Below are 24648 nucleotides of genomic sequence, written 5' to 3'. Positions count from 1 at the left end.
TTATTTTATATATATTAATTATTTATTTCACTCACCAAGAATAATAAAATTATTTTTATTATTTTTTTAATTTCATTTCAATCTTTCATAATAAATTTTTATTACTACGATATACTAACTTTTAACCTTCTCAAATTTAATGATTAAATATATTAAATATTTGTGGATGAAAAATATATTAAATATTAAACAATATCATCTCAATGAAAAATATCTTGATCATGAAAAATGTTAAATTTAATGATTTAATACCTAATTGCTAATATTAATTATTAATTAATAGATGGATGGAACATTGAAACTTTGAAAATAAAATGAAAGTATGCATGCTAAATTTTTTATTTTAACAAATCTCTTTCTTTAATAATAACAAATTGTTATATTTTTATATAATTTATACTTATAAAATATTATTCTTTTTTTGGCACGCTTATACAACTATACAATGTTATTCTTAATCTTACTTGATGATGATGATGATGATGATGATGATGATGATGATGATAATGATGATGATGATGATGATGATGATAATATAATAATAATAATAATAATTAATTAATTAATTAATTAATTAATTAATTAATTTGTACTATTAAATGGAACTGCGTTTGCGTCTCAGCGAGGGAAAGAAAAACAACGAACAAACGAAAAACGCCGCCTTGCCCTCTTAAACCCTAGCACCGCCCAACGTTGCAGTCCATACTCCATAGTTGCTTAGGCCTACCTGCGTTTCCACGCCCCTGCTTAACAATGGTGAAGCACTACAGACCTCCCGTAAGTATCGCGCAAGTCCTCAGCATGCTATCACTGCGTCTTTTATTGTCAATTTGCCGGCAATTTATCTTCGAAATGTACCCGGCGCCTGTAACTTGCTATATGTACTTTGTCAAGCGTGCATGCTACTCTCTTTAAAGTTTTTTCCCCGTCTTTGATGATCTAATTGCTGAGCAAGGCCTTGGTGCATTGCTAATTTTACATGATCGTGGTTGGTGTTAGACGTGCAAAAATTTGCAACACGTGTTTGTCTATTCTTTTCAATAACAAGTGGAAGTAAAGTGAAATCTCCGCGACTGGAAGGCCTATCTCTCTCCTTGAAAAATATCATGCTCGATGCAAGTCAGTATTATAGTATTTCTGTTGCTCATCCGTTGCCTTCATTTTTTGTTCTGCATGGCAGGGGAAGAAAAAGGAGGGAAACGCTGCTAAATATGTCACCAGGTCACAGGCACTCAAGCTTCTCCAGATCAGTCTACCCCTGTTCAGGTCCTTTTACCAAGGAAACTCCCCTTTATCTATAAAATCCAATTTAAGGTGGTCTTTGTTGGTCCTCGGCCGTGGCTCTACTCCATCCCCAATATTAGAAAGGAAAGGCCAAAGGGGATGTGATAGGATTAAAGATTTCCTTGAAATAGTAAATCCTGAGTGTGATTTTATTTGTTTAGATATACATATTTTCTTGTATGCCAGCTTTTGATGGAGGCCTGGAAAAGAAAATTTTCGTGAAGGCTTGCAACTATCCTGACATTGGCTTTACATATTTCAGGAGATTATGCATTTTCAAAGGTATTACCCCACGGGAGCCTAAGAAAAAGTTCAAAGGAACCCATCATACTTATTACCATGTGAAGGATATTGCTTTTCTTCACCATGAACCTTTGGTTGAAATACATAGAACAATAAGAACGCAAGAGAAAAAGATAAAGAAAGCAGAGGCAAAGAAAAACTTGGAACGTGCAAACAAGTTGCGGGAACAAGCGCCCAAAATCAGGCTAGATAGGATTATAAAAGAGAGGCATGTTTGTACTTTTTACAGATTTATTTTTGGGTCATAGCCATTAATGAATTTCTAAATTGATTAATCTTAACTTATAGGTATCCGAGGTTTGTGGATGCACTTGGAGAATTGGACGACTGTCTCACAACTCTGCATCTTTTTGCAGCACTGCCTGCATTAGAGAGCAAAAAGATTGATGTGGAACGTGTCCATAAATGTCGGAGGTATATACTTGCATTTTGAAAACTTTCTATTATTATGTTGAAGAAGGGTTTGGCCCCATCTTTAAATTGAGGATGTGGACTTGAGGAGAAGAGCTTAGGTTTAAGTATTTTGTCATTATTTCCTTTCTGTCCTATTTAATCTTGCTTCAACGTTTCTGCTAGATTGGCACATGAATGGCAAGCTTTCATATCTCGCACTCACAAGTTAAGAAAAACTTTTGTATCTGTGAAAGGAATATACTACCAGGTATTGATTGGGGCATTTGTGATGGTCGTTTAACCTATGTATCTATCTTGTAGTTTGATTGTCTTGTCTGTGCAGGCTGAAGTCGAGGGTCAGACAATAACATGGATTACACCACATCCATTACAGCAAGTTGTTCCTGATACTGTTGACATCACCACCATGCTAAACTTTCTGCAATTTTATGAGGTTTGTTTCATTTTCATTTGCATATTGTCTTTGTTCTTTTGCCTCATTAACATCTGATTTATACCAGTTAGCAAAGCTTATGTAGGTTTGTCATAATCAAGTAGGCTTTGCAAATGATCAATGTCTAATTTTGTATCGCTTTTCCTTTTTGCATATGCATATGCCCCTGCCTGGCTGCCCCCTTCATATTTGTCTGCACACAGCACATTTATGTCTATTTGGTTAAATTTTGCTCAATCTTATTTAACTTACGTAATGCATTGATGCAGACTCTTCTTGGTTTTGTGAATTTTCGCCTCTATCATTCTATAAATTTGAAATATCCCCCAATACTTGATCCTCGGTTGGAAGCTTTGGCTGCAGGTGCCTCTTTCGCCGATTTGTAGTGAATTTTAGAAACTTTCGAGTCTTTGCAGATATTTTATGTCTCCTGATTATTTCTCTCTGTCTGTTTTCTTTGGCTTTTTTTAAATAATGCAGATCTGTATGCATTGTCTAGATATGTTAATTCCAGTGCTAGACCATCTATAACAAATTCTGAAGCTGATCATTTGGATGAATCTGATGAAGTTGCGGCCAAGAAAATGGAATCCCAGACTGAAGATGAAAAATCCAAACTAAGACTTGCTCAACTTCAGCATCAACTTCCTTTAAATGAACCCGGTGCACTAATGCACCTTGTTGAAGATATCTCTGGCGAAGATGATGAGAATCAAGATACAAAGGAGTGCAAAAATCTCTTCAAAAATATGAAATTCTTCTTGAGCAGGGAGGTAAAAAATCAATTTCTTCCTTCAGTCTGTACTCCATTTGTTAAATTATTGTTTGTCACATTAGTTGGGAAATTGGGTACATTCCAGTTTCTTAATTAAGTTTAATTCATGTTGATTTTTTTTAATGAAAAGTAAAAGTTAAATACTTGTCATTGATTGTCACGAGTGGTACCAAAAGGATCTAACCAAGAAAAAAGATGGTATCAAAAGGTCTACAGTAGTTAGGCTCAAAGCTAATAAAGTATGAAAATGTCACCTCTTGATGAATAGTAATCTTTATTTTGTTCAAATCGCTGTTAGAATTTCTTGCTACTTTCTTTGTGTATCATTACATATGGAAATTAGAGACTTCTCCACAAGAAATTGATCAATATCTGTGCGAGAAACTTTGGAGGTCTTCACTTAATACTCTGGTACAATTTCCCCCATTCATGCGTGCTACTATTGAATTTGTATGATTGAAGGCTTAGGAGATTATACAGTGACTTTTATACGTTGCAACATTATCCTTTTAATGCGTTACAATAGAGAAAAGTAGCTAATAAATGAAAATTTGAATTGAATAGATTATGGATGATGGATGACATATATCTTAGCAGCATTTTCTTAATCCTCATCGACTCTACAGTTTTTCTCTGAGAATGACTTTGGAATGCATAAATTTGTGCGCACGTATGCATTGTATTTACATCTGCCTTGCTATAAACATACAGGTACCAAGAGAGTCATTGCTTTTTGTTATTCCTGCCTTTGGTGGTACTGTTTCATGGGAGGGAGAGGGGGCACCTTTTGGAGAATCTGACCAGAGCATCACTCATCAGGTTTTGTGAGAATATATCACACCGTCTAGGTGACAATGATTTATAACTTCATTTTAGATGCACTTAGCTATGGCTTCCATGTCTGTAGGTTGTTGACAGGGAAGTACAAGGGCATATGTTCTTCTCTAGAGAATATGTTCAACCCCAATGGATATATGATTGTGTAAATGCGCGTATCATTTTACCAACTGAAGATTATATGGTCGGAAGGTAGCTTGTAAATTATTTACTTTCTTTCTAATTGACTTGTCTGTTTTACTATTAACGTGCTGGGTTTTGACTGTTCTAGTTCCCCATCTCACATCTTTCATAAGATTTGTGAGAAATTTATGATATAAAAGTTTACTCAGAAGTTTGATAAATTTGGATTGGTGCCATTACCAATGGATCCTAATCCCAATGCGCTGAGATTATTATCTGACTTTATTGTTCTTCTCTTTTTCTGATCAAAGTGATATCCTTTTGTACAGGACTCCTCCACCACACTTGTCACCTTTTGTTGACAATGAGGAAGGAGCTTATGTTCCTGACTATGCAAAGACCATCAAGCGATTGCAAGCTGCTGCTCGAAAGGAAGTCCTTCCACTTCCAGGTGTTGGAAAGGAAGATCTGGACGATCCTCAAAATCTACTGGTTGAAGGTATTATTGATCGAGCAGAGGCTAATGAAGCTGCTCAGAGAAAGCAAAAGGTATCCTGTTTTATAAGAATGTTTCATCACTGTGGTTGAATGAGCAGAGGATTCTGATGCTTTTGCTATCTTTTGATAATGATGTTCTATCATATCTGATGTACTTAACTCAAGTTGAATGGCTACAGATGAAGATTCTTGAGCAGCAGTACCATGATGAACTGAAAAAGGAACTTCAGGGTGTTCCATACATGCCAGTGGGTTCCAATGTTGATGAACGGACATCTGCTGGAGAAATCAAGACTGGGGAAGAATCCACTTCTAATATCAAACAAAGTGTTGAAGATAGTGCAAACATGCCTCTCGTTATGATGTCTCGTAAAAAGAGGAAGCTCTTGGAAGCCATGCAGGTAAATTCTTGTTGGATTTGTTAGGCTGGAGCCTGAGTTGATTAATTTATAGCAATGTTGTTACTCCCGGTTCTGTTGTGAGCATGCCATTTTCACGTCTCATGCAAAATTATCACATGCCATAAAGAAATTTAGTTGGGAGGGGTTTATCCTTTGCCCTCGTTGCAGGGTAGATAATCTCTGCTATTAGCAAAGTCTATTACCTTGTGCTTAAAAAAAATCTATTTAATTGATGATAAAGAAAGTTGGTATGGAGAGGGACACGTATTTACTGTATTGTAAATTGTAAACACTGTCTCTTTCTATCATGCCAGAGAACAATTTATAATTAATTCTAATTTACAAAGAAAATATTATGCAATCTAAGTTTCTTTTGTAATTATATTTCATTGCACACTGGTTTTGATTTTTCTGTTTCTTTCTCCTCTTTTGATTCAGATATCCAATGAACGAAAGCGGGCTGCAAATGATCTTATCAAGCAGCGGAAGAAAAAGCTAGAGGAAGCTCAGAGATAAGGGAGTTAAAATGATTCCCCTTTTTCCAAAAAATTTAAAAGGCGGGTATAAAAACCGAGAGTCGAGGCAAAATAGTGCCCGACATTGACGATTCTCCATTCTCGAAAAATATTTATTGACTGTGATGTGGTATTGGCTCTAAAAGGCTAGTTGATCTTAATTGTTTTCAGTTGTAGGCTCCTGTCGAGCTATGCAATTTTGAGCTTGTACGGAATGAAATAGTGACACGTGTCACTAATGCCCGTTTAAAAAATGTGTTCCTACCTCCACTGATGCATTGCTGCTAATTTGTTTCCCTCAAATCAGCTTATGCCTCTGGCGTGAGACCGAGTAGATGTCACCGAATTTCAATCTGTGGGTTTGCACCCAAGAAGTGGGTATGAAATGAAGAGGCAAAACCTTTCTTGATTATTCTATACAACAATTATTCCCTCATAATTTTTACAGTGCTTCAAAAAAATGCAAGCCACCAAATGAAGAACGAAATCCCTCAAACGCAAGTCTCAGCATACCGGCATGCGCACCAAACCCAAACCATTTATTTGTAGTATTTCGAACAATCAAATCTTCGGTATTAAAAAAAAAAAAAGCAATTCAAACGGTGAACAAGCTCACGCAATGCTATGTATTTCTGTTTTACAGGAGCAGAGCTGTAGAGGCCGATTGCTTTCGTTATTTTGGTGACGTTGTCTTGGGATGTGAAGACTTGCCTGTAATAGCTTTCTTCACCTTGGAAATCGAATGCTTGACCTTTGACCCAACGCCTGATAAGATGTTATGAGATTTCTTGTGCTTAACTCTGGCTTCCTCGTGGTCTTTAAGAGTTTCGACCATGGCGGAATCATGAGACCGTAATGGCTCCATTGTTTGGTTTCCATCTACGCCATTGTCTTTTTCACACTCTTCTTTGGTCTCCCCACATTGTGAGGTTTCTGCCTTTTGAGCTTTCTCTGCCGAGTCTGTTACGTGATCCACGTGTTTAGCTGCTCGCAGATGTTCTTCTGTAGACGACGCAGCGTTTCCTTCTTCAGTTCGTGTGCTTTCCATTGTTATATTTGTGGACTCTGCTATTTCGAGTTGAACTTCCGGCACGGTTTCTCCAGCTGGCTTTTGAAGGCCTCTCTCTGTATCTTCTTTTGTCTCTCTGGTCTCAGCATCTTCTTTTTCGGTGGCATTTATGTCCACTTCTCCCAAGGCGGCTTCCTCTAGCTCTTGGATTTCTCCCGTGGATTCACTTACTTCTGTTGTGTTAATTTGTTCTTTCTGTGGCCTGTCGGCTTCCACTTCCTGGTCCTGGATATGCAATCGACAAGGGAAAGGGTTGGGTTATCTTCGGGTACACTTCGAAATTCTCCAACTTCGAGGTACTGTTAGACATTGAAATAAAAAACTGCCGGTTTCTTGAAGCTTGGGATGTTCGTGGATCAAGTCAGACGTTACAAACCATCGAAAATGGATTAAAAAGAGAAAACACCTAAAATTCCGTTGACGGTAATTTCATTCTTTATCGTCAATCAGTTAATCATATTTTTGCATCATGGTTGAATTCTTTGACCCTCCCAAGCACTAGCGTTTTGTCGTGACAATTGAATGCCACTTTTTGGTTTTTCGGCCATAACTAAAAGCTAAGTAGAAAAAAGCAGATTCTTCCCTTTTTTTTTTGTTGAATAATAAAGAGGGTGGAGGATTTGATCTGACCTTTTCACCTTGGACCAAGACCTCTGTTCTTCTGCCTGTGATTTGTGGCTCAGCCCCTGCATTTTCTTGGGTTAGCTTTGTTTCTGCCTTCATGACATTCTTTCCATCTTTATCATCTGGAGGGTGGTTGGCTTTAGTGTTATCATATTTCCCGTTCTCAGTTGCTTCTGACTTCTGTATTGTATTTTCAAAGGGGGGGGGGGATTAGATAAGGAGATACATGAGGAAACAGAATAAATATAACTTGGAGGTGAAAAAATCCCTCTACCTCTTCATGCTGATTGTCGTTACTGTCAGTTTGACACGCTGTGCTACTATTCTTGATGGAATGTTCCATTGCACTTTGTTCGTCTCCTGTTGTAGGAGCTTTGTCACTGGCCTCTTGACCCATCTCCCATCCACGTTCTGCAATTCCTTGGATATGCTTGTCCCTACTATCTTCTGAATCAATGGTATCCAAAATTTTTTTAGCTTCTCCTTCCTCTGATGCTTCTATGGTAGTCAAAGAAAAGTCTTCATTTTCCTTGGTAAGATTCTCCGAGAGTCTAAACTCTCTTTCCCTCACTAAATCCATTTTTTCACCCTGTTCTATAAACCCTGAGTTTGTTGCTGTAGCCTGAAACCAAACATAGGAAGGGGGAAAAAAAAGAAGCAAGTTGAATGAGTGGAGTATACAGACAGACTTTTTTTTTTCACACGAGAAATTTACCTCATTAACGGTTCCATAACATGCAGATAAGCTGTCAGATTCCTTCAGATTGCTCGTAGGCTCTGGGCTGTGTTCTAGGATTTTTTCACTTTCATTGGCCTTTTCAGTTGCAGCAGGGACCTATTTTACGCATACAGTTGTTAGAAAAATTCACAGGAAACTAAAAGAACAAATACACCTGAGTTTCTTACATTGTCAGTACTGCCCCCAATCACCACAGCATCTGCATCTCTTATGACACTCGTATGGCGCTCAACTTCAAATTGCATGCCAACTTCTCCCTGTATTCCACTTTGAAATTTTTTATCTGGAACGTTTTCTCTAGATTCAGAAACATTGTCGTCAGAGTTGCTTTTTTCCTTAGCTTGATAAATCTTTTCGTCACTTCGATCTTTAGCCATGGATTCAGAAGCCAGTTCAACTTCCTCATTTGGATCTGCTGCTTCAACAGTCTATTCCACAATAATATTAAGCGGAAGCAAAAGATGAGGAAAACAAAAAGCAAAAGATGACAAAAACAAGTGGAAGCCATAAATTAACAGAGGAAGTTGCAAAAATCGTTTAAAAGATGGACAAAATATGATATTCTTAATACAAATAATTGGACCTTTTTTGAGGGAAGCTCGTCAGCAAGCTCATTTTCTAATGCAGTTTGTGCCTTTTCTATAGCAACATTTGTCAAACTGGCTTCAAAAGTTGTGTCTATGTTATCTTCTGCTTGCACAGTCTCACAATTTTCATGCGTGCTGCTTGTAGTATACTTAGAGGCTTCTACCGAAACATTTTCTTCATTAACTGCATTAATTTGCAAGTGTCATCGTGATATGCCATATTACTAGCATAAGGGATACTACAGTTGGCGTTTTGATCAAAAACAACGTGCTAACCTTCATTTTTCGGTTGGGACTGTCTTCATTTGAACATTCATTCGTGATGTTCACAGATTCCAAGTCAGAGGTACCACCAGGTTTGAGAACTTCATGTTCCTTTTCAGATGATGTGTTTTCTGTTGAGTGCACCAGATAAGTTTCTGCAGCTTCTTGAATGATTTCCTCTCTTGTTGATTTTGCATCCATTGGATGAATTTTTGCATTCCCTGTGGTATCTTTTTCTTCTACCAATAGTGTCGAACTATCTTGTGATATGGAAATTGTGCTCAGGGCCTGTTCTCTTTCCTGCTGAATTGTGGTGGTTTTATCTGTTTCTTCGATACAAGAATCCATCAAACGACCTTCATTTAGTTCTGCCAAATTCTCCTCTTCTCTTCCAACAATATCTATGCTGTCTGATGGGGTCTTGTCTGTTATAATGGCGGTTCCACCCTCATTCTCAGAGACTATAACTGATCTTGTGTCATATTCTATGTGTCCAGTTCTAGAATTCTTTAGGCCTGTTTCTTCAATCTCAACTATAACAGGCACAATTTTGGGATCATCAGTGGGAGGGTCGTCGTTCTTGATGAAACTTGCTTCAGTCTCGTTCTCATATACCTCGGGTGTGGCAGAAGAGTCATCAGTATTGGTTTCTGATGCATCTGTGGATTTTGAAGCTCTGAGGTCTGTGATTTCCATAATTTGCTCTGTTTGATTTTCTAAAGTCAGAGGTTTTTTTCCTTCTGTCGGCTTTGTTGACTCAGTTTGTTCTGTGAGTTTGGAAGCTGGAACTTCAACCTGTACGATGGGGAAAAAATGCTTATCATTAACATCATATGGAAAAACTTTGGGTATTGTTTTGCAAACTATTAATGGTATGACCTCATTTTCTGTTTCTTCTTCAGGTGGTGTTATTATACCCTCTTTGGGGTATTCTCTGAGACTTTCATTGTTATCAGCCATCCCTGATCTCTGATAAACCTGTTCAAAAGTATTTTGAGAACAAGCAGAGCCTCATGAAATAATGGTAATTAATATTTCTGCTTTCCTCACCTCATGGGTTAAATTGATGGCATCCATATTCTCATCTTGATCAAGGGATGAGTTCAAAAGGTCTTCATCATTACATCTTGGCTTCAGGTTCGATGCTGTGACTTCCTGAACAGATCCGGAGTCCTGATCTTGAAGGTTGTTATTCTTTCCCACTGTTTGAATGTTACTGGAATGGAGGAGCATCTCTTCACTTTGATCTTTTGCCACTAAGTCACCCTGTATTGTAGTGATAAATTAACAAAATGGTAGAAATGAAATAATTTTCTACATAATAAAAGGAAATAAGACTGCGATTGTGATTTGAATAAATCTAATGTGAAAACAAAAGGAAACGTTATTTTAATTGGTTATGAACTGAGTTATCTGAGATATCATATTGGATTACAAGACGATGACTGTAAAACAGAAAAAAAGATGAAATGGTTGCTGTTCATTTAAAGTAATTGCACAAATTTTCTCATTGGTTAAAGGTTTTCGTTCCCTGGCATGTTATTCTTTTATCTACCTTTTCCATTTGAAGTTCACAATTTTTGGTATTAAGATACTCTTCTTGACTGCCAGAAATTTCTGTTTTAAGTCCAGCTGCTTTTCCCTCTAGTCCAGTGACTGCTGAACTGTATTCAGTCTTGTCAGTAAGTTCCTCTTCTTGCATGAGGGTTTTTGTCACCTCCATAGTTGACTTCTCATCTTCTACAATTTCCAATTTGCAAGCTTCATTTAGATCTGCTAAATCATTGGCCTGTTCTCTCTTCTCTCTTACAATGTCTCCTGTATCTGATTCTGAGGTAATATTTTCAGCTTTCAGGTGAGGAGGCATAGGCTGATCTTCATCGTTATGTTCACGAATTCCTTCATTTGAATATTCCTTCTCTTTCCCCTTCTCATCATCTGCAGATGCCAACATCAAAGCACCTTCAGTGTGAGTAATTAAGGGCTGTTCTGTTTCAACAAATAAAACATCTTCTCTTGCTAGGGTATTATCTGTTGTCTTGCTCATTTCCACTGTCTCAAGCCCTCCATATGATGGCACCATAGAGGAACCTGTAATGGCATGCACCGCTTGGTCAGTAGTGGCTAATTCTATTTCATGGTTGCTGCCTGCAATTAAATCTCTCTCTTTGATGTCATGAGATATTTGTTCTTCTTGATCTACCACTTCTTTAACCTCCATGTCCCTATTCTCTAAGTTTGTTTCTGCCCATCGTCTTTCAGCAATATCACTACCCAAGCAATTTGATTTTGTTTCACTTGTTAAACCCATCATCTCATGGGCACCATGAGAACCTTCAAGATGGTCTTCATCTACTGGTTTGACCCCCTTCAGGGCTGTGTTTTCATTTACAAGTCTTAGAAACTCAGCTTCAGAATCATTAGTGCTGCTGCTGTCTTTTTGAGGCACACCTAATATAGATGAAGAGCCCTTGACTAGAGTATTGTTTTCTTCAATAGTCAAAACATCATGGTCCTCTTCAGGCTTTGAGAAATCATCTAAAGGGTTGGATATTTTTCTCTCTCTGGAAGATGGTTCACTCTGCCCTTCTGATTCTGTGACTCCCACCTGTTGAGCACCCAAGTTTAGAAGTTTACAGTTACAATCAAGGGGAACTTAAATTAGAAGGCTGGGAAAGAAATTCAGATATCATATATTATCCAACCCCTTGCCTATGGGGATGGACTAAGATAGGTGTATAAAAAAAAAACCTCTTCCTTGATTTTTGTTTGATCACATTCGACTTCTTCCGTGTACTCCTTTCTTGTGTCCATCTCAACTGTTGTAGAAGACAATGTCCCAACAGTGCTCTCCATCTCTTCTTCTTCTGGTTCTAAAGCAGAAACTTCTGTCTCTGATGGCTCACTTGCCTTTGTTTTTTAAGAAGGGAGAGATAAATATTGTCATTCAGAGAAGATTACCAAAAAAAAAAGAAGTTCATATGTCATGCTTTTGTCGCTTGAAATTAAAGCTATCTTAGTTGAATCTTTAAAGTAGTTCCAAGACTATTACGTACTTCTAAAAGATTTTTTATGGTTTCTTGACTTGATGCAGTAGTTACAGGCACCTGTATAAAAGATAAAAGTATCACAAGGATTCCCTTTATTGTGGAGAAGCCAAGAAGTAGCACAATAGACCAAATTTTTAAAATTCATTACCTTTTATGTTATTAATCGGATGACATGGCACTGGATGAAATGAATCATATGATAGTATTTAAAAAAAAAAACGCATGAACCCTACAGCACTCTATGTTATCCTTATGTAATTTTTAGAATTATGCTATGGCTTTAAACAACTCTTGTAGTACCCTTTTATAACAATTTGTGCATAAATTGGATAGAAATGCAAAATATTAAAAATTTGAGTTCAAGAATTTTCTCATAAAAGATGCTGAGCTTCTAGTTTTGAGGTTTTGTGGCATGTTTATCTTGTATCACTGAGTTACCGAGCTGATTATCGAAAGAGATTTGAATGTAGAAACACTAGTCACCTCCTGATATGATGCCTTGTTTTCCTTTCCACCATCCATATCTTTAGGTTCTTCAATCTTTTCTTTCTGGGAAAATTGTTCAAGTTGGCCAGAGGTTTTCTCCCCTATTGTACAGGTAATGCTTTCAAAGTTTTGTCTAGAAGGATGTGCTTTGTCTTCAGCAACTTTCATGGAATATGCATATTCGTCTTGATCTTCAATTGAAGCTTCTTTTGGGGTTGGGTTGCATTTTTCTCTGAACAAAATTTGCTCTTCTCTCTTTGATGATATATCAACAATTTCAGGATTTTCCAGAGTCTCGTTTGACTCACAAAGAATGGTCTCATCTCTTTTTCCTTGCTGCAGTGGATTTCAAGCTTGAATGTTGAACAAACTTTAAAAATTTATGAACAAATTAACAGCGTTTAGAGTTCAAGATACTGACCTGAATGAACTCAGAAGGGAGGCCAGAGACAGAACTTTTCCTTTCAATATTTCTTCTTTTGTCTTCTCTTAAAATTTGAATTTTCATTTCATCACCTTGGAAGCTTTTCATTGTTTCTTCAGCAGATTCTTCTATGACATGTTTCTCATTAATATCCTGTCTGCCCTTAGTTTCAGGTAGATCAATTGCCTGCTTCCATACGTGAAATTTCAGAATCAGGAAAAAAACATTTATGGAGAAAGTGAATGTATGATTTTGTGCGTTTTAATACAAAAACAAGTGTGTGATTGTGAAAATGCTTGCAGGTATTGTGTATTTTATAGTTTAATTCATTGCATCCTGGTTAAACCTCAACAGCATTTTTTTCTTTCTCAGCATCAATTTCTGGTATGCAGCTCTCATTCTTCTCTATCATTGCTTCACCACCCTTAGGACTTTCATCCTGAAAGGTGTGCTCAATCTGTTCTTCTCCAACAGGTGCCATTCTTGGTGATGTTGATAGGGCTTCTTCCTCAGATACGCCTGCCATTGTCCATGTTAGATGTTTGCATCTTATCATCCATAAAGATAGGTTGCTAAAGTAGTAGCTTTTAGTATTATAGTATATTCTTCAGAAGTTGTCAAATTCAAAGCCACACCAAGCTGCTAATGAGAGATTAAAAAATGAATGTTTCAAGGGATTTCAAAAATCATAATAATCTAAACTTGAAGTGGCTTTAATTTCTTGAAAGATATCCATGAAATTCACTAATGAAAAACAAGTTGCTCAATGTTTTAAGTATGCCCATTTTCTTTTGCAATTTCATTAACTGCTTACCAGTGATTTCTTCCATCTCTTTTTGTTCCTCTGGAGTGATTTTCTCATCATCTTTGGTATCTTTTTTTGCTTGAGAGAGTGATTCTGGAACTCTATCAAGTTCTTCATTATCCTTTGTTGATTTTGTGATTGTATGTGCTGTTACCATTTCTTCTGAATCCATATGCTTTAGAACCCAATTCTCTGTGCTTTGTGCTTCAGAATGTCGTTCATCTTGCTTGTCATTTTCAGTACAGAACTTTCTTGAATCTTCAAATTTTTCTTGGGCTTCAATTTGGGTTTCTTCGTGAGTCTCAACAATGTCCAGCTTGTCTGAATCTTCAATCATTGGAATTTTAGTATTCAGATCACTTGCAATATTTTGTGAGAATATTGTTTCTTCACTTTTTATCTCTCTGGTAGACTCGGCCAGCGGGAGACTCTGCAAAAAATTAAAGTTTGTCAGATCAGGGTTTTGCATTTTAACAAGAAAATGTTGAAAATGTTGAAATTGTTAAATCCAATGCATGACAATGTTCCACCTTTTCTGTTGAAATTAATGCCTCCTTACTATCGGGTGTATAAGTTTGTTCATCTTCTTTCTCTTCAAATTTTTCTACAGAGTGTAGGTTTTGTTCAATTCTCTTTTTGGCTTTTTCTCTTGGAGCTTCTGCTTCTGTCTTTTCTGGGATCAGTACCACTTGTTCTCCAAGTTCATATTCTTGATCATTTTTCTTCAATGAGTCTCTCTTTTCCACGTCATGTGTTTCTTGATTGATTATGCTATCATCCTCAATGGTCTCAGTGAGTCCTGCTTGATTGATGTTCTCTTCATTTGCTCCTCTGTCTAGGTATGCTGAATCTTCTGCACTGGCCATCCTGTCAACTGGAGGTACATGTTCCTCTGGCCACACTGATTCACAGGTGTCTTCGTTTTTATCTTTGCAGGCTGTATAGGAAACCTCTTGTAGAGTTTCCACTGCTTGTATTGCAACTTGTGGGCTTGCCCCGTCTGCTGGGTCGGAAGATGGGTTTCCCTTGTAGTCTTCATCATCATTTTTTGAGGCAGCTTCCAAAATAGATTCTTCAGTGCTATGCACATATGGAATTTGTACAATAGTTGTTATAGGGGCATCTTCTTCCCTGTTATTCTCACGTTCCAACTTATTGCTTGACCCAATATATTCAGGATCCTTCTGTTCACCCTGTGGTATGAATGTCATCTTGGCTTTCCTGTTCTGTTTTCCAGCCAAGCATAGATCTTTAGACGCATCATCAATGTGTTTAGTAGTTTCAATGCCTTCGTCTTTCATAGAAGACTCTATTACACTTTCATCTTCCTCACCTTTGCTCTTGGTTGCCAAGTCAAGGTTAGGAAGTGAAGCTTCACTGATCTTACCCAAGATTATCTCATATGTGCTTGTAAGTTGTTCATTGCATACCAAATCAGCATCTTCCTCTCTCTTTGATTTTGTGTCTTCATTGGTTTGGGAAGTTATCATTTCTTTTTCTCCACTATCTCGGATCACTTCAAATGATGCATGTTGTTCTGTGAGTACCTTAAGATGGTGATCAAGGTTGCTGTTGTCAATAGGGGTTTGCTCTTCACAAACCTTGAGACTTGGTTTCTTAGCACCAGCAAGCATTGAACTTTTTGTACTATCATGGTCTATGTCATGATCAGGTTCGTCTGTGCTTATGTTATTGATGGCTTCAGTTTTGTCAGCCTGAAGATGCTCTGATTCAAATATCTGTTCTGTTAGGGACTCTTGAGGGGAGGATGATTCCACAGAGCCCTCGAATTCTGCTAGGGAACATTTATTTAGATTGCTTTCTAGCTGGGCTATCATTGAGTGTCTTTCTTCCTGTTCAGTGTTCTGCAATTAAAAAAAAAAAAATTGTTAAAATGAAGCATTCAAAAGCGGCATTTGTTTCATTTTAACAAATTCTTCTTTTGAAACACATTAACAACAAATGCTTCTTCAAACCAAAAAATCTGCTAGGGAACATTTATTTACAAATGGATAAACAGAATATTCATCTACTATGGGATATTATCTCTAATATCTTTGTGATTGTCTCGCCTGATTGAACTCAGAAGGTAGTCCAGAGTCATAATTTTCCCCTTTAATCTCTCTGCCAGCGTCTTGAATTTCTTTTTCATTGTTTTGGAACTGATCCGTTGTTCCTTCAACTGATCCTTCCACTATATGTTGCCCATAAATATCATTTCTGCCTGTGGCTTTGGGTGGTTCAGATGCCTGGTTTCAATAGATGCAGCTTAGTAATCAAAATAAATAATTCTTGAAGTAAATAAACGTGTTCTTGCATGTTTGCGTCAATTCAGACTAGTTGTGTGAATGTGATGTTACATGCTAGTTATATATTTATTTTCAATCTAAATATATCTCAGTCCACTTAACCTGTACTGCCTTTATCTTTTCCTCAGGATCATTTTCTGCTCCGTGGTTTTCAACCTTCACTATCAATGTTGATTCACTGTCCTTAAGACTTTCTTCCTTGGTGCTTTGCTCAGTTATCTCATCTGTAATCAATGTTGTCAGCAATCTTGATGGGGCTTGGTCCTCAGATATACCTATACATGATGGATGTTAGAATGTTATTATCCGTACAGAGAAAGGGTTAAAGTACTAATTCTTACTTTTCTTGTTTTTATTTATAAGTCACCTTAAACTAATTCACATGTACCAAGATAGTTAGTTGCTTTTCAAAAATACCCTTGATCAAATGCAATAAATTCTAACCTAATCTTATTCACCTTTCTCAATCCTTGTCTTCACCATAGTTACTTAACAATATCCATACCAAGGGCGATAGGGGGGGTAAAATTAATTGCTTCATAGATTTTGTAAAATAACTTACAAATACAAACATAGAAGCCTTCTGGAAGATGACTTATAGAAGGGAAGATAGAGTTTTAATTAATACATCCTCTTCAGAAGTTGTAAAATTGAATACCACACGAAGTTGCTGATTAGAGTAAAGTTTCAAGGTATTTCAAAGTGGATGAAATTCAATTGAAACCAGACACACACAAGCACAAATCTAGAGGTTAAGCTTTTTTAGCGTGCTCACTTTCTTTTGCCGTTTCTCGTGACTGTTTATCAGTGACTTCCTCCATCTCTTTTGATTCCTCTGGTATGATTTTCTCATCTTCCTCAATATCTATGTTCTCCTCAGGGCATGGCAATGGGAACTTTTCAATTTCTTCAATATCCTTTGTTCGTTCTGAGATTGTTTCTGTTGTCATCACGGAGTCCACTTGCTTTATAATCAAGTTTTCTGTGCTTTGTGTTTCAGGATGATGTTCATTATGCTTGTTATATTCAACATAAAACTCTCTTGATTCTTGATGTTGTTCTGGAACTTCAATTTTAGAGACAAGATCACCACTGTCTGGTTGCCCTATTTCCTCAACGAATGCATGATCAGTATTCAAATTATTTTCAATTTGTTGGGGGGATATCATTTCTTCATTGTTGATCTCTGACATTGATTCCACTAATGAGAAACTCTGCTAAAATGAAAAGTTAGTCAGTTCATGGATTGTACTTTAGTTAAATCACCTTCTATTACAAGATTGACATGGATATAAAAGAATTAAAAAAAAAACAATTTCTCAAGTACCAAAGTTGAAAATGCTTAAAGTGTTTAATCCAATACATAGTGACATTCCTACCTTTTCTGTTGAAATTGATTTTTCCATTGTATTAGGTGCAGATGTTGATTCTTCCTTTACGTCAAAATATTGCGCAGGGTGTGTGTTCTGTTCCATTCCCTTTTCCTCATTTTCCCTTGAAGCTTCTATTTCAGTATTTTCTAGGATCAGGTGTGCCTGTTCTCCGACTTTGTGCTGTTGCTCATTTTTGTGGCTCAAGTCTCTCTTTTCCCCATCATGTGTCTCTGCATTGATTTTACTTTCCGCATTGTTCTCTGGGAGTTCTGTTTGAATATTCTCTTCATGTTCCCCTCTTATATCTCTATTTAGGCATGCTAAGTCTTCTGCTTTGTCCATCTCATCAACTGGAGGTACATCTATCTCTTGCCTTGCTGACTCACAGATGTCCTGGCTGTTATCTTGGCAGGATGCATTGGAAGTATCTTGCATGGCTTCCCCTGCTTCTATTGCAACTTGTGTATTCTCTCCATCTGCTACCAGGCTGGAAGATGGATTTTCAAGCTTTTCCCTGTAATTATCTTCATTGTTTGAGGGAGTTTCAAAATTAGATTCTTCAACACTATGAATATATGAACTTGGTGCAACAGTTACTGTGGAAGCATCCTCAGTACCGTCAGTCATGATTTTAAACTCCTTGTTATTTTCGTGTCCTGACTTATTGCTTGACCGGATTGATTCAGGATCCTTCCAATCAACCTCCCGTACTTGACCATCTTTCTCATTCTGTAATCCAGTTGAGATTATCTCTCTAAACTTATCCTCAAAATGCATGGTAGTGTCCATGTCTTCATGCTTTATAGAAGACTTGTCAAATAAGCTTGTAGCTTGTTGATTGCATTCCAAATCAGCATCTTCATCTCTCTTTGATGTCATGTTTTCATTAGTTTGGGAAGTTATCATTTCTTTTTCCATACTCGCCGGTATTACTTCAAAGGTTGCATCTTGATATGTGATTAATTCAAGATACTGTTCAAGGTGCTTGTTGTTCATAGAGGTCTCTTCATGAACCTTGGGATTTGACTCCTCAATGCTTTTCAGATTTGAAATTTTTGCACCATCGTCTTCTATGTCAAGGTGATGCTCCTTAGTAGTGTTGTCTTCTGTGGCTTCTACCCCATTTTGATGTAGTCCTTCATTCTGGGACTTTGTGAGTATTTGGTGCTCCAAGTCACAGATATTTTCTGTTGATGGCTTGTCAAGGAAGGATGAATCCACATCACGTTTGGATACTGCTGAGGAACATTCATTTGGATTGCTGTACAAGTGGGCTGCTGTTGAGTAACCTTCTTCCAGTCCAGTGTTTTTCTATAAAAAAGTTACATAAATGAGTGTAAGTTTCTTTCTTTCAGAAGCAGTTTATATATTTCAAGCTTAAGGATTTTGAAGTAATTGAAGCTATATTATGTTCTTTGGCATTCAAATACTATTCTGAAATTGGTAAATTTCTAAATCAAGTATTCCTCTACCCTTCGAAGTTTGAGATAATCTCTTTGTTATTGTCTCACCTGAATGATCTCAGAAGGGAGGTCGGAGACATGATTTTTCCTTTTAATCTCTGACTCTTCGTGAGGGTCATCCATTAAATTTTGAATTTGCTTTTCATTTTCTTGGAAGTTGTTCAATGTTTCTTCAACTGATCCTTCTATAATATGTTGCTTATAAATGTCTTGTCTGCCTCTGGTGTTGGGCAAATCAAGCACCTGTTTCCACAAATGCAGCTTCAGAATCAAACAATATGTTCATTGAGAAATTAAATGCATTGGTGCATGTCCACCATAGTATAATATAGCCAGGAACGAGATTGTGAAAATGCATGCAAGTAGCGATTCATTTTGTTGTTATTTCATTTTCATTGCACTAACCTCAGCTGCAGCTTCATTTTTTGGTCTGTGACTGTCATTCTTCTCTATCAATGTTGATTCTCCATCGTTAAGACTTTCTTCATAACAGCTCTGCTCAATCATCTCATCTCTAATAGATGCTACTGTGGGTAGTCTTGATGGTTCTTCATCCCCACTTACACCTGTCATTATTCATATTAGATGCTTGAATGTTGTAATAGATTCAGAGCAGCTAAAGTAGTAGCTTTGATTAGTTCTTCTGTCTTGTTCACAAGTTTTATAATTCAACGCCAAAGAAACCTGTTGATGGGAGTAAAGAATCATTGTTTTGAGGATTTCAAATATGTGTGCATGTGTATTTGAATTTTTTTTTCTCCAATATTTAAATTTGAACTTAAAGTTGTAATTTCTTTAAGGATGTGGATGATATTTACTAAAGATTGAAAAAGGGCAAGCTAAATTTTTTTTTAGCATACTCACTTTCAGTTGAAGATAACTGCTTGTTGATGGCTTCTTCCCCTTCTGTTGTCTCCTCTGATATGATTTCCTCATCACCCTTGCTGCCTATTCTATCTTCAGTGTGTGAATCTGGAAACTTTTGAAGTTCTTCAGCATCCTTTGTTAATTTTGTTATTGTTTCTGTTGTCACCATAGCTTCTGAATCTGTATGCTTTACAACCAAGTTCTCTGTACTCTGTGTTGCAGAAAGATACTCATCTTGCTCATTATTTTCAGAGCAACACTTGCTTGATTCTTGATGTTTTTCTCGTGCTTCAGTTTTAAGGACTTCGCCAGTTATGTCTGGTTCCCCTGTTTCCCCAACCAATGGATCCATAGAATCTAAATCGATTGCAATTTCTTGAGGGAACATGTTTTCTTCACCTTTGGTCTTTGCAATTGACTCGGATAGTGGGGGAACCTGCAAAATGAAGGAAGTCAGTTTAGGGTTCACATTTTAATGAAGTAACCTTATCAAATATAAGATTGACATTCATATAAAAGAATTCTTCAAATCAAAGTTCTTTGAAGAAAAAGGTTGAAAATGTCCAAATTGTTTAATCAAAGGGCGAAACTCCTACCTTTTCCGTGGAAATGGATGTTTCCCCACTGCCTGGTTTAGAAGCTGGTTTGTCTTTCTCTTCTATTTCTTCAAATTCTTCCACAGGGAGGATGTTTGAACTCTTTCCAGCATCTTCTCTTGAAGCCCCTATTTCAGCATTCTCTGGGATCAGAATTACTTGTTCTCCTAGTTGGTCCTCTTGTTCATCTTTTGGTTGTGAATCTCTCTTTTCCTCTTGGTGCTTTTCCAAATTGATTCTGCTATCATCAGAGATGTCTTTGTTTGTATTATTGCAGACTGTTGAGGAAACCTCTTGCAGAGTTTCCCTTGCTTCAGTTGCAACTTGTGTGCTTGCCCCATCTGTAACCAGGTCAGTACACGAGTTTTTAATATCATTAACATTTTCTCCTGTTTTTAAGGTTGCATCAAATTTAGATTCTTCAACATTTATTTTGGAGGCATCTTCTGTGTTACTATCATGTTCTAACATATCGCTTGACCCAACTGATTCAGGATCCTTGCATTCAGCCTCCATTAAAAATGGCATATCTTCTTTCTTCAGTGCAGCATCCACGCTTAGTTCTTTAACCTCGCCCTCAACATTTATGGTAGGATATTTGGTCTCATCTTTGGCACCAGACTTTTCAATTCTTTCATCTTCCTCACCTTGACCCATGGAAGTCAAATTAAGGTTGGGAAGTGGAACTTCACTGATCAGACACATGTTTGTCTCAGACGTGCTTGTCGGCTTTTCAGTGCATTCCAAATCGTCATCTTTTCGTCCCTCAGAGCTTATAATTTCTTGAGGGAACATGTTCTCTTCACCTCTGATCTCTGTGATTGGCTCGGCTAATGGGGGCACCTGCAAAAATATTAGTCAGTTTAGGGTTCACATTTCAATGAAGTAACCTTGTCAATAATAAGGTTGGCATTCATATAAATTATTTCTTCAAATCAAAAAAAGTTTGAAAATGTCCAAGTCGTTTAATTACAGAGCAAAATCCCTACCTTGTCTGTTGAAATGGATGTTTCCCCACTACCTGGTTTAGAAGCTGGTTCGTCTTTCTCTCCTACTTCTTCAAATTCTTCCACGGGGAGGATGTTCTGTTCAGCTCTCTTTTCAGCATGTTCTCTTGAAGCCGCTGTTTCAGTCTCCTCTGGCATCATAATTACTTGTTCTCCTAGTTGGCCCTCTTGTTCATTTTTTGGTTGTGAATCTCTCTTTTCCTCTTGGTGCTTTTCCAAGTTGATTCTGCTATCATCAGACATGTCTTTGATTGTATCATTGCAGACTGTTGAGGAAACCTCTTGCAGAGTTTCCTTTGCTTCAGTTGCAACTTGTGTGCTTGCTCCATCTGTAACCAGGTTGGTGCATGGGTTTTTAATATCGTTGACATTTTCTCCTGTTTTTAAGGTTGCATCAAATGTAGATTCGTCAACATTTATTTTGCAGGCATCTTCTGCGTTATTATCATGTTCTAACATGTCGCTTGACCCAACTGATTCAGGATCCTTGCATTCAGCCTCCAATAAAGATGGCATATCTTCTTTCTTCTGTGCACCATCTAAGCTTAGTTCTTTAACCTCGTCCTCAACATATGTGGTAGGATCTTTGGTTTCATCTTTGGCACAAGATTTTTCAACTCTTTCATCTTCCTCAACTTGACTCTTGGCAGTCAAATTAAGGCTGGGAAGTGGAGCTCCTCTGGTCAGACACATGTTTGTCTCAGATATGCTTGTAGGTTGTTCAGTGCATTCCAAACCAGCATCTTCTCCCCCCTCTGATCTTGTGTTTTCATTTTCCTGGTAAATTATCAACCCTTTTGGAGTATTCTCTGCGATTACTTCCGAAAATTTATATTGATCTGTCATAGGTTCTTCAGCACTTGCCTGCCAGGAAACTTTTGCCCCTTCTTTTTCTGTGTGATGGGTAGATTCTTCCATGTCAACTTCAGCACCTCCAGTCTTAAAATCCTTATTTAATGCCCCTATTTGATTTTGCTTTTGATCTTCAGGTAACTTTGCGAGAATTTGATTCTCTATCTTATCCACCTGACAATGCTCTGATTTACAGATATATTCTGTTGGTGACTTGTCGCTGGTGGATAATTCCGCTGGACTTCTATTCTCTTTCATCAAATATCTTTCTTCCAGTATAGTCTTCTGCTATTAAATTAAATTGCATAAATGAGCATTAGTTTCTATCTTCCAAAAGTAGCATTTAGTGATGCATGACACTTTTAAAGTCACTACTAAACACTTGACGGAGAAACATAAATTCTTTAGCTCTCAATTTATATTCTTCAATTTATGAATGTCTAAACTGAGTGTTCCTCCACTATAATAATTCTCATAAGCTTTTGAAGGTTGAAAACGACCTTAAATGTATAATTCCATATTTCAATTTACTTGCAATGATCTTTCTATTTGAGGTTAAAGGGAATGAGCTTCCAAACTGTTCTTTGCATATTAGTAAAGACATCATTAAAACTTGAGAAGTGAAATGATACACCCTAAATATGAGTCATATATACAAGGTCAAGCATGCTTTTAATCTTCAAATGTATGCTTTAATAAAATAAGTCTGTCCATAGTGTTAAATAGAGTAATCTGAGAGCTGTCAAGTCCTTCTAGTTTCACTTTCATGATGAAAGGAATAACATTACATCAGTTGTCACGACATGAACTAGGTTGCTTTGATAAACAAATTAGCAGGACCACGTGTGGTCAAACTGATGCTAGAAAACTTCATGCCATTAACAGCAAGAAATCACTATCATATTTCACTTAATGCATTTAGTTAAGAAATCTGAGCCTGATGAGATGTTTTCAGTTGTGGGAAAAATTTTATGGGTTCCTCTAAGATGCTTACACTTCAGAAAGTCTTGTTGATAAGGAATCTCAAATATATGCATAGAATATAAAACACCCTACGGCACACATGGAAGCAAGTCCTCTGATAAATGATATTGAGCTGATCATACATTGAAGAAGATTAATAGATGCTTATAAAAGATGGAGAACCAACTTTAGCAGTAGCACCATGCAGACAAGCATAATTACTTGGGATGACTTTGATCTTGCAAATACTTTAACCTGATATGTCTATTTTCTGATGGTTTCACGTTTCAGAGATCCAGAAATAGACTTTATGACACACATCCAGATATCTAATCAAAATATTTACTTCGGCTAAGTACATGAAAATGATATATGCTTATTCTTTTTTTTTTGGGGGGGGGGGGAGGGGGGGAGGGGCGTGTGATGAGAAAGAAAGCATACCGGTGCAGATTCATCTTCTGGGATTTTGGCTTCAGTCTCCATTTTACATGCTAGGTCAGTTCAGTGTCAGTTCAGTAGGAGTTGAGACCGCATGAAGAAATCTTTATACTAGTGGATCAAAGGCTCTCACTCTTGTACTATTTACTGCAGTTTCGATTGTGCTGGAGATTCTGGTTGCTTCAAACTGAAGCTCCGCACGACGTTAAATACATGTATATTGTGAAACTTGGAAATGATACATCTGACTTTAGACTTCTGAAGTGACTTAGAAATGACAAAGCACCACCTGTAATATGCTAATGTATATCAGTGAGTTGGCCACAAATGACATGGTCCTTCTGATGTATCAGTCGCATGCCATAATGAACAACTCCGTGTGAATGACAAAATTTTCAATTTTTTGTTCGCTCAAAGATTATCTCTGCATTAATTGGATTCTCTCAAGACTTTCGGTTTCAATTCGACACTTGAAAATTTGACAAACAGAGTTTTACTTCAATCTTATTGTTGATTTAGCCGAGGACACTGTGGAGGGAAGAAATCGAGTGACAAGGAAAAAGCAGCGTAACTTTTTATCTGTTCATGCTGGCTTTTTGTGGGGTAATGGATCAACTTCTGAATGTTATTGGCTGTCTTTGCCTAACTTTCTCAATGATCTATGATCATCATAGCATGTCTGTGAAGCAGTATGTAACAGTAAAACTTAGAAATGACATTTTTTCTGTTGTGACTGTTAGTGAAAGGAAATAGTGAACTCCAGAGTGATGATGTTGGAGAAGGCAAATTGAGAAGCATCTTGTGTGTGATTGGCTGGCTTTGTGAACAAGTCCAAGGATTATAACATGTAATAAATGGTGGTAATTTTTTTAATTAGTTATAATGTATGAGCAGAATATTGTGATATTACATGCCACATGGATACAATGTACTCGTGGGCCACCACTAGAAAGAGTCCCACCGTTCAGTTCAGGAGTCCCCTGGAAGCATCTAACTGGATTTGAAATCTCAGGCATGAGTGGTAGTTCACTGACAATATCAATCGAAAGGCATTCTCCGAAACAACTTATGTAGCAGGCTGTCAAATATTTTCTTTCTGCCTTTTATTTTCATTTTAAGGATAGATTGTACGAAAATTTTCTTTAATTT

At 37.2% G+C, this 24648-nt stretch overlaps 3 protein-coding genes and 2 long non-coding RNA genes across 6 annotated transcripts; 3 read left to right on the top strand and 2 right to left on the bottom strand.

The window, feature by feature from the left end:
• Positions 1-638: 638 nt before the first annotated feature.
• Positions 639-5853, top strand: LOC129304497 (pescadillo homolog). Its single transcript, XM_054944185.1, has 13 exons — positions 639-777; positions 1181-1266; positions 1547-1795; positions 1876-2001; positions 2164-2248; positions 2324-2434; positions 2704-2797; positions 2915-3207; positions 3921-4028; positions 4117-4238; positions 4499-4718; positions 4847-5068; positions 5507-5853. Exons 1-13 carry the CDS (start codon positions 754-756, stop codon positions 5582-5584), a joined length of 1818 nt encoding a protein of 605 aa, XP_054800160.1. The 5' UTR covers positions 639-753; the 3' UTR covers positions 5585-5853.
• A 111-nt stretch (positions 5854-5964) lies between these two features.
• On the bottom strand, positions 5965-8761 carry LOC129304505 (uncharacterized). The gene is made up of 6 exons (XM_054944194.1): positions 8599-8761; positions 8183-8443; positions 7992-8111; positions 7551-7898; positions 7283-7456; positions 5965-6877 (listed from the first exon to the last, which is right to left on the bottom strand). The coding sequence occupies exons 2-6, from the start codon at positions 8390-8392 to the stop codon at positions 6257-6259; spliced, it is 1473 nt and encodes a 490-aa protein (XP_054800169.1). The 5' UTR covers positions 8393-8443; positions 8599-8761; the 3' UTR covers positions 5965-6256.
• LOC129304483 (uncharacterized) lies at positions 8648-23659 on the bottom strand. 2 transcript variants are annotated; one of them, XM_054944164.1, is made up of 22 exons: positions 23503-23659; positions 21229-22383; positions 20240-21082; positions 19641-20079; positions 19182-19342; positions 18825-19019; positions 17320-18624; positions 16716-17154; positions 16043-16215; positions 15704-15880; positions 14162-15496; positions 13641-14061; positions 13173-13345; positions 12824-13012; positions 12400-12738; positions 11923-11973; positions 11618-11776; positions 10422-11474; positions 9917-10132; positions 9746-9844; positions 8879-9661; positions 8648-8786 (listed from the first exon to the last, which is right to left on the bottom strand). In XM_054944164.1, the coding sequence occupies exons 1-22, from the start codon at positions 23542-23544 to the stop codon at positions 8763-8765; spliced, it is 9771 nt and encodes a 3256-aa protein (XP_054800139.1). In that variant the 5' UTR covers positions 23545-23659; the 3' UTR covers positions 8648-8762. The 2 variants fall into 2 exon arrangements, with proteins under 2 accessions (XP_054800139.1, XP_054800146.1); XM_054944171.1 differs by lacking the exon at positions 11923-11973.
• Positions 9409-14596, top strand: LOC129304516 (uncharacterized). Its single transcript, XR_008591706.1, has 6 exons — positions 9409-9547; positions 9769-9890; positions 10004-10051; positions 12447-13128; positions 13219-13359; positions 14471-14596. It is a non-coding gene; the product is annotated as an uncharacterized LOC129304516 (long non-coding RNA).
• Positions 23472-23915, top strand: LOC129304522 (uncharacterized). Its single transcript, XR_008591708.1, has 2 exons — positions 23472-23556; positions 23653-23915. It is a non-coding gene; the product is annotated as an uncharacterized LOC129304522 (long non-coding RNA).
• Positions 23916-24648: the final 733 nt, after the last annotated feature.

The sequence above is a fragment of the Prosopis cineraria genome, unplaced genomic scaffold, assembly GCF_029017545.1.
Source record: "Prosopis cineraria cultivar Desert tree isolate PC_DT_omini unplaced genomic scaffold, ASM2901754v1 PC1, whole genome shotgun sequence".
Classification (NCBI taxonomy): Eukaryota; Viridiplantae; Streptophyta; class Magnoliopsida; order Fabales; family Fabaceae; genus Prosopis; species Prosopis cineraria.
Note: the sequence above shows the minus strand (reverse complement) of the source record. Positions and strands in the feature narration are given on the sequence as shown.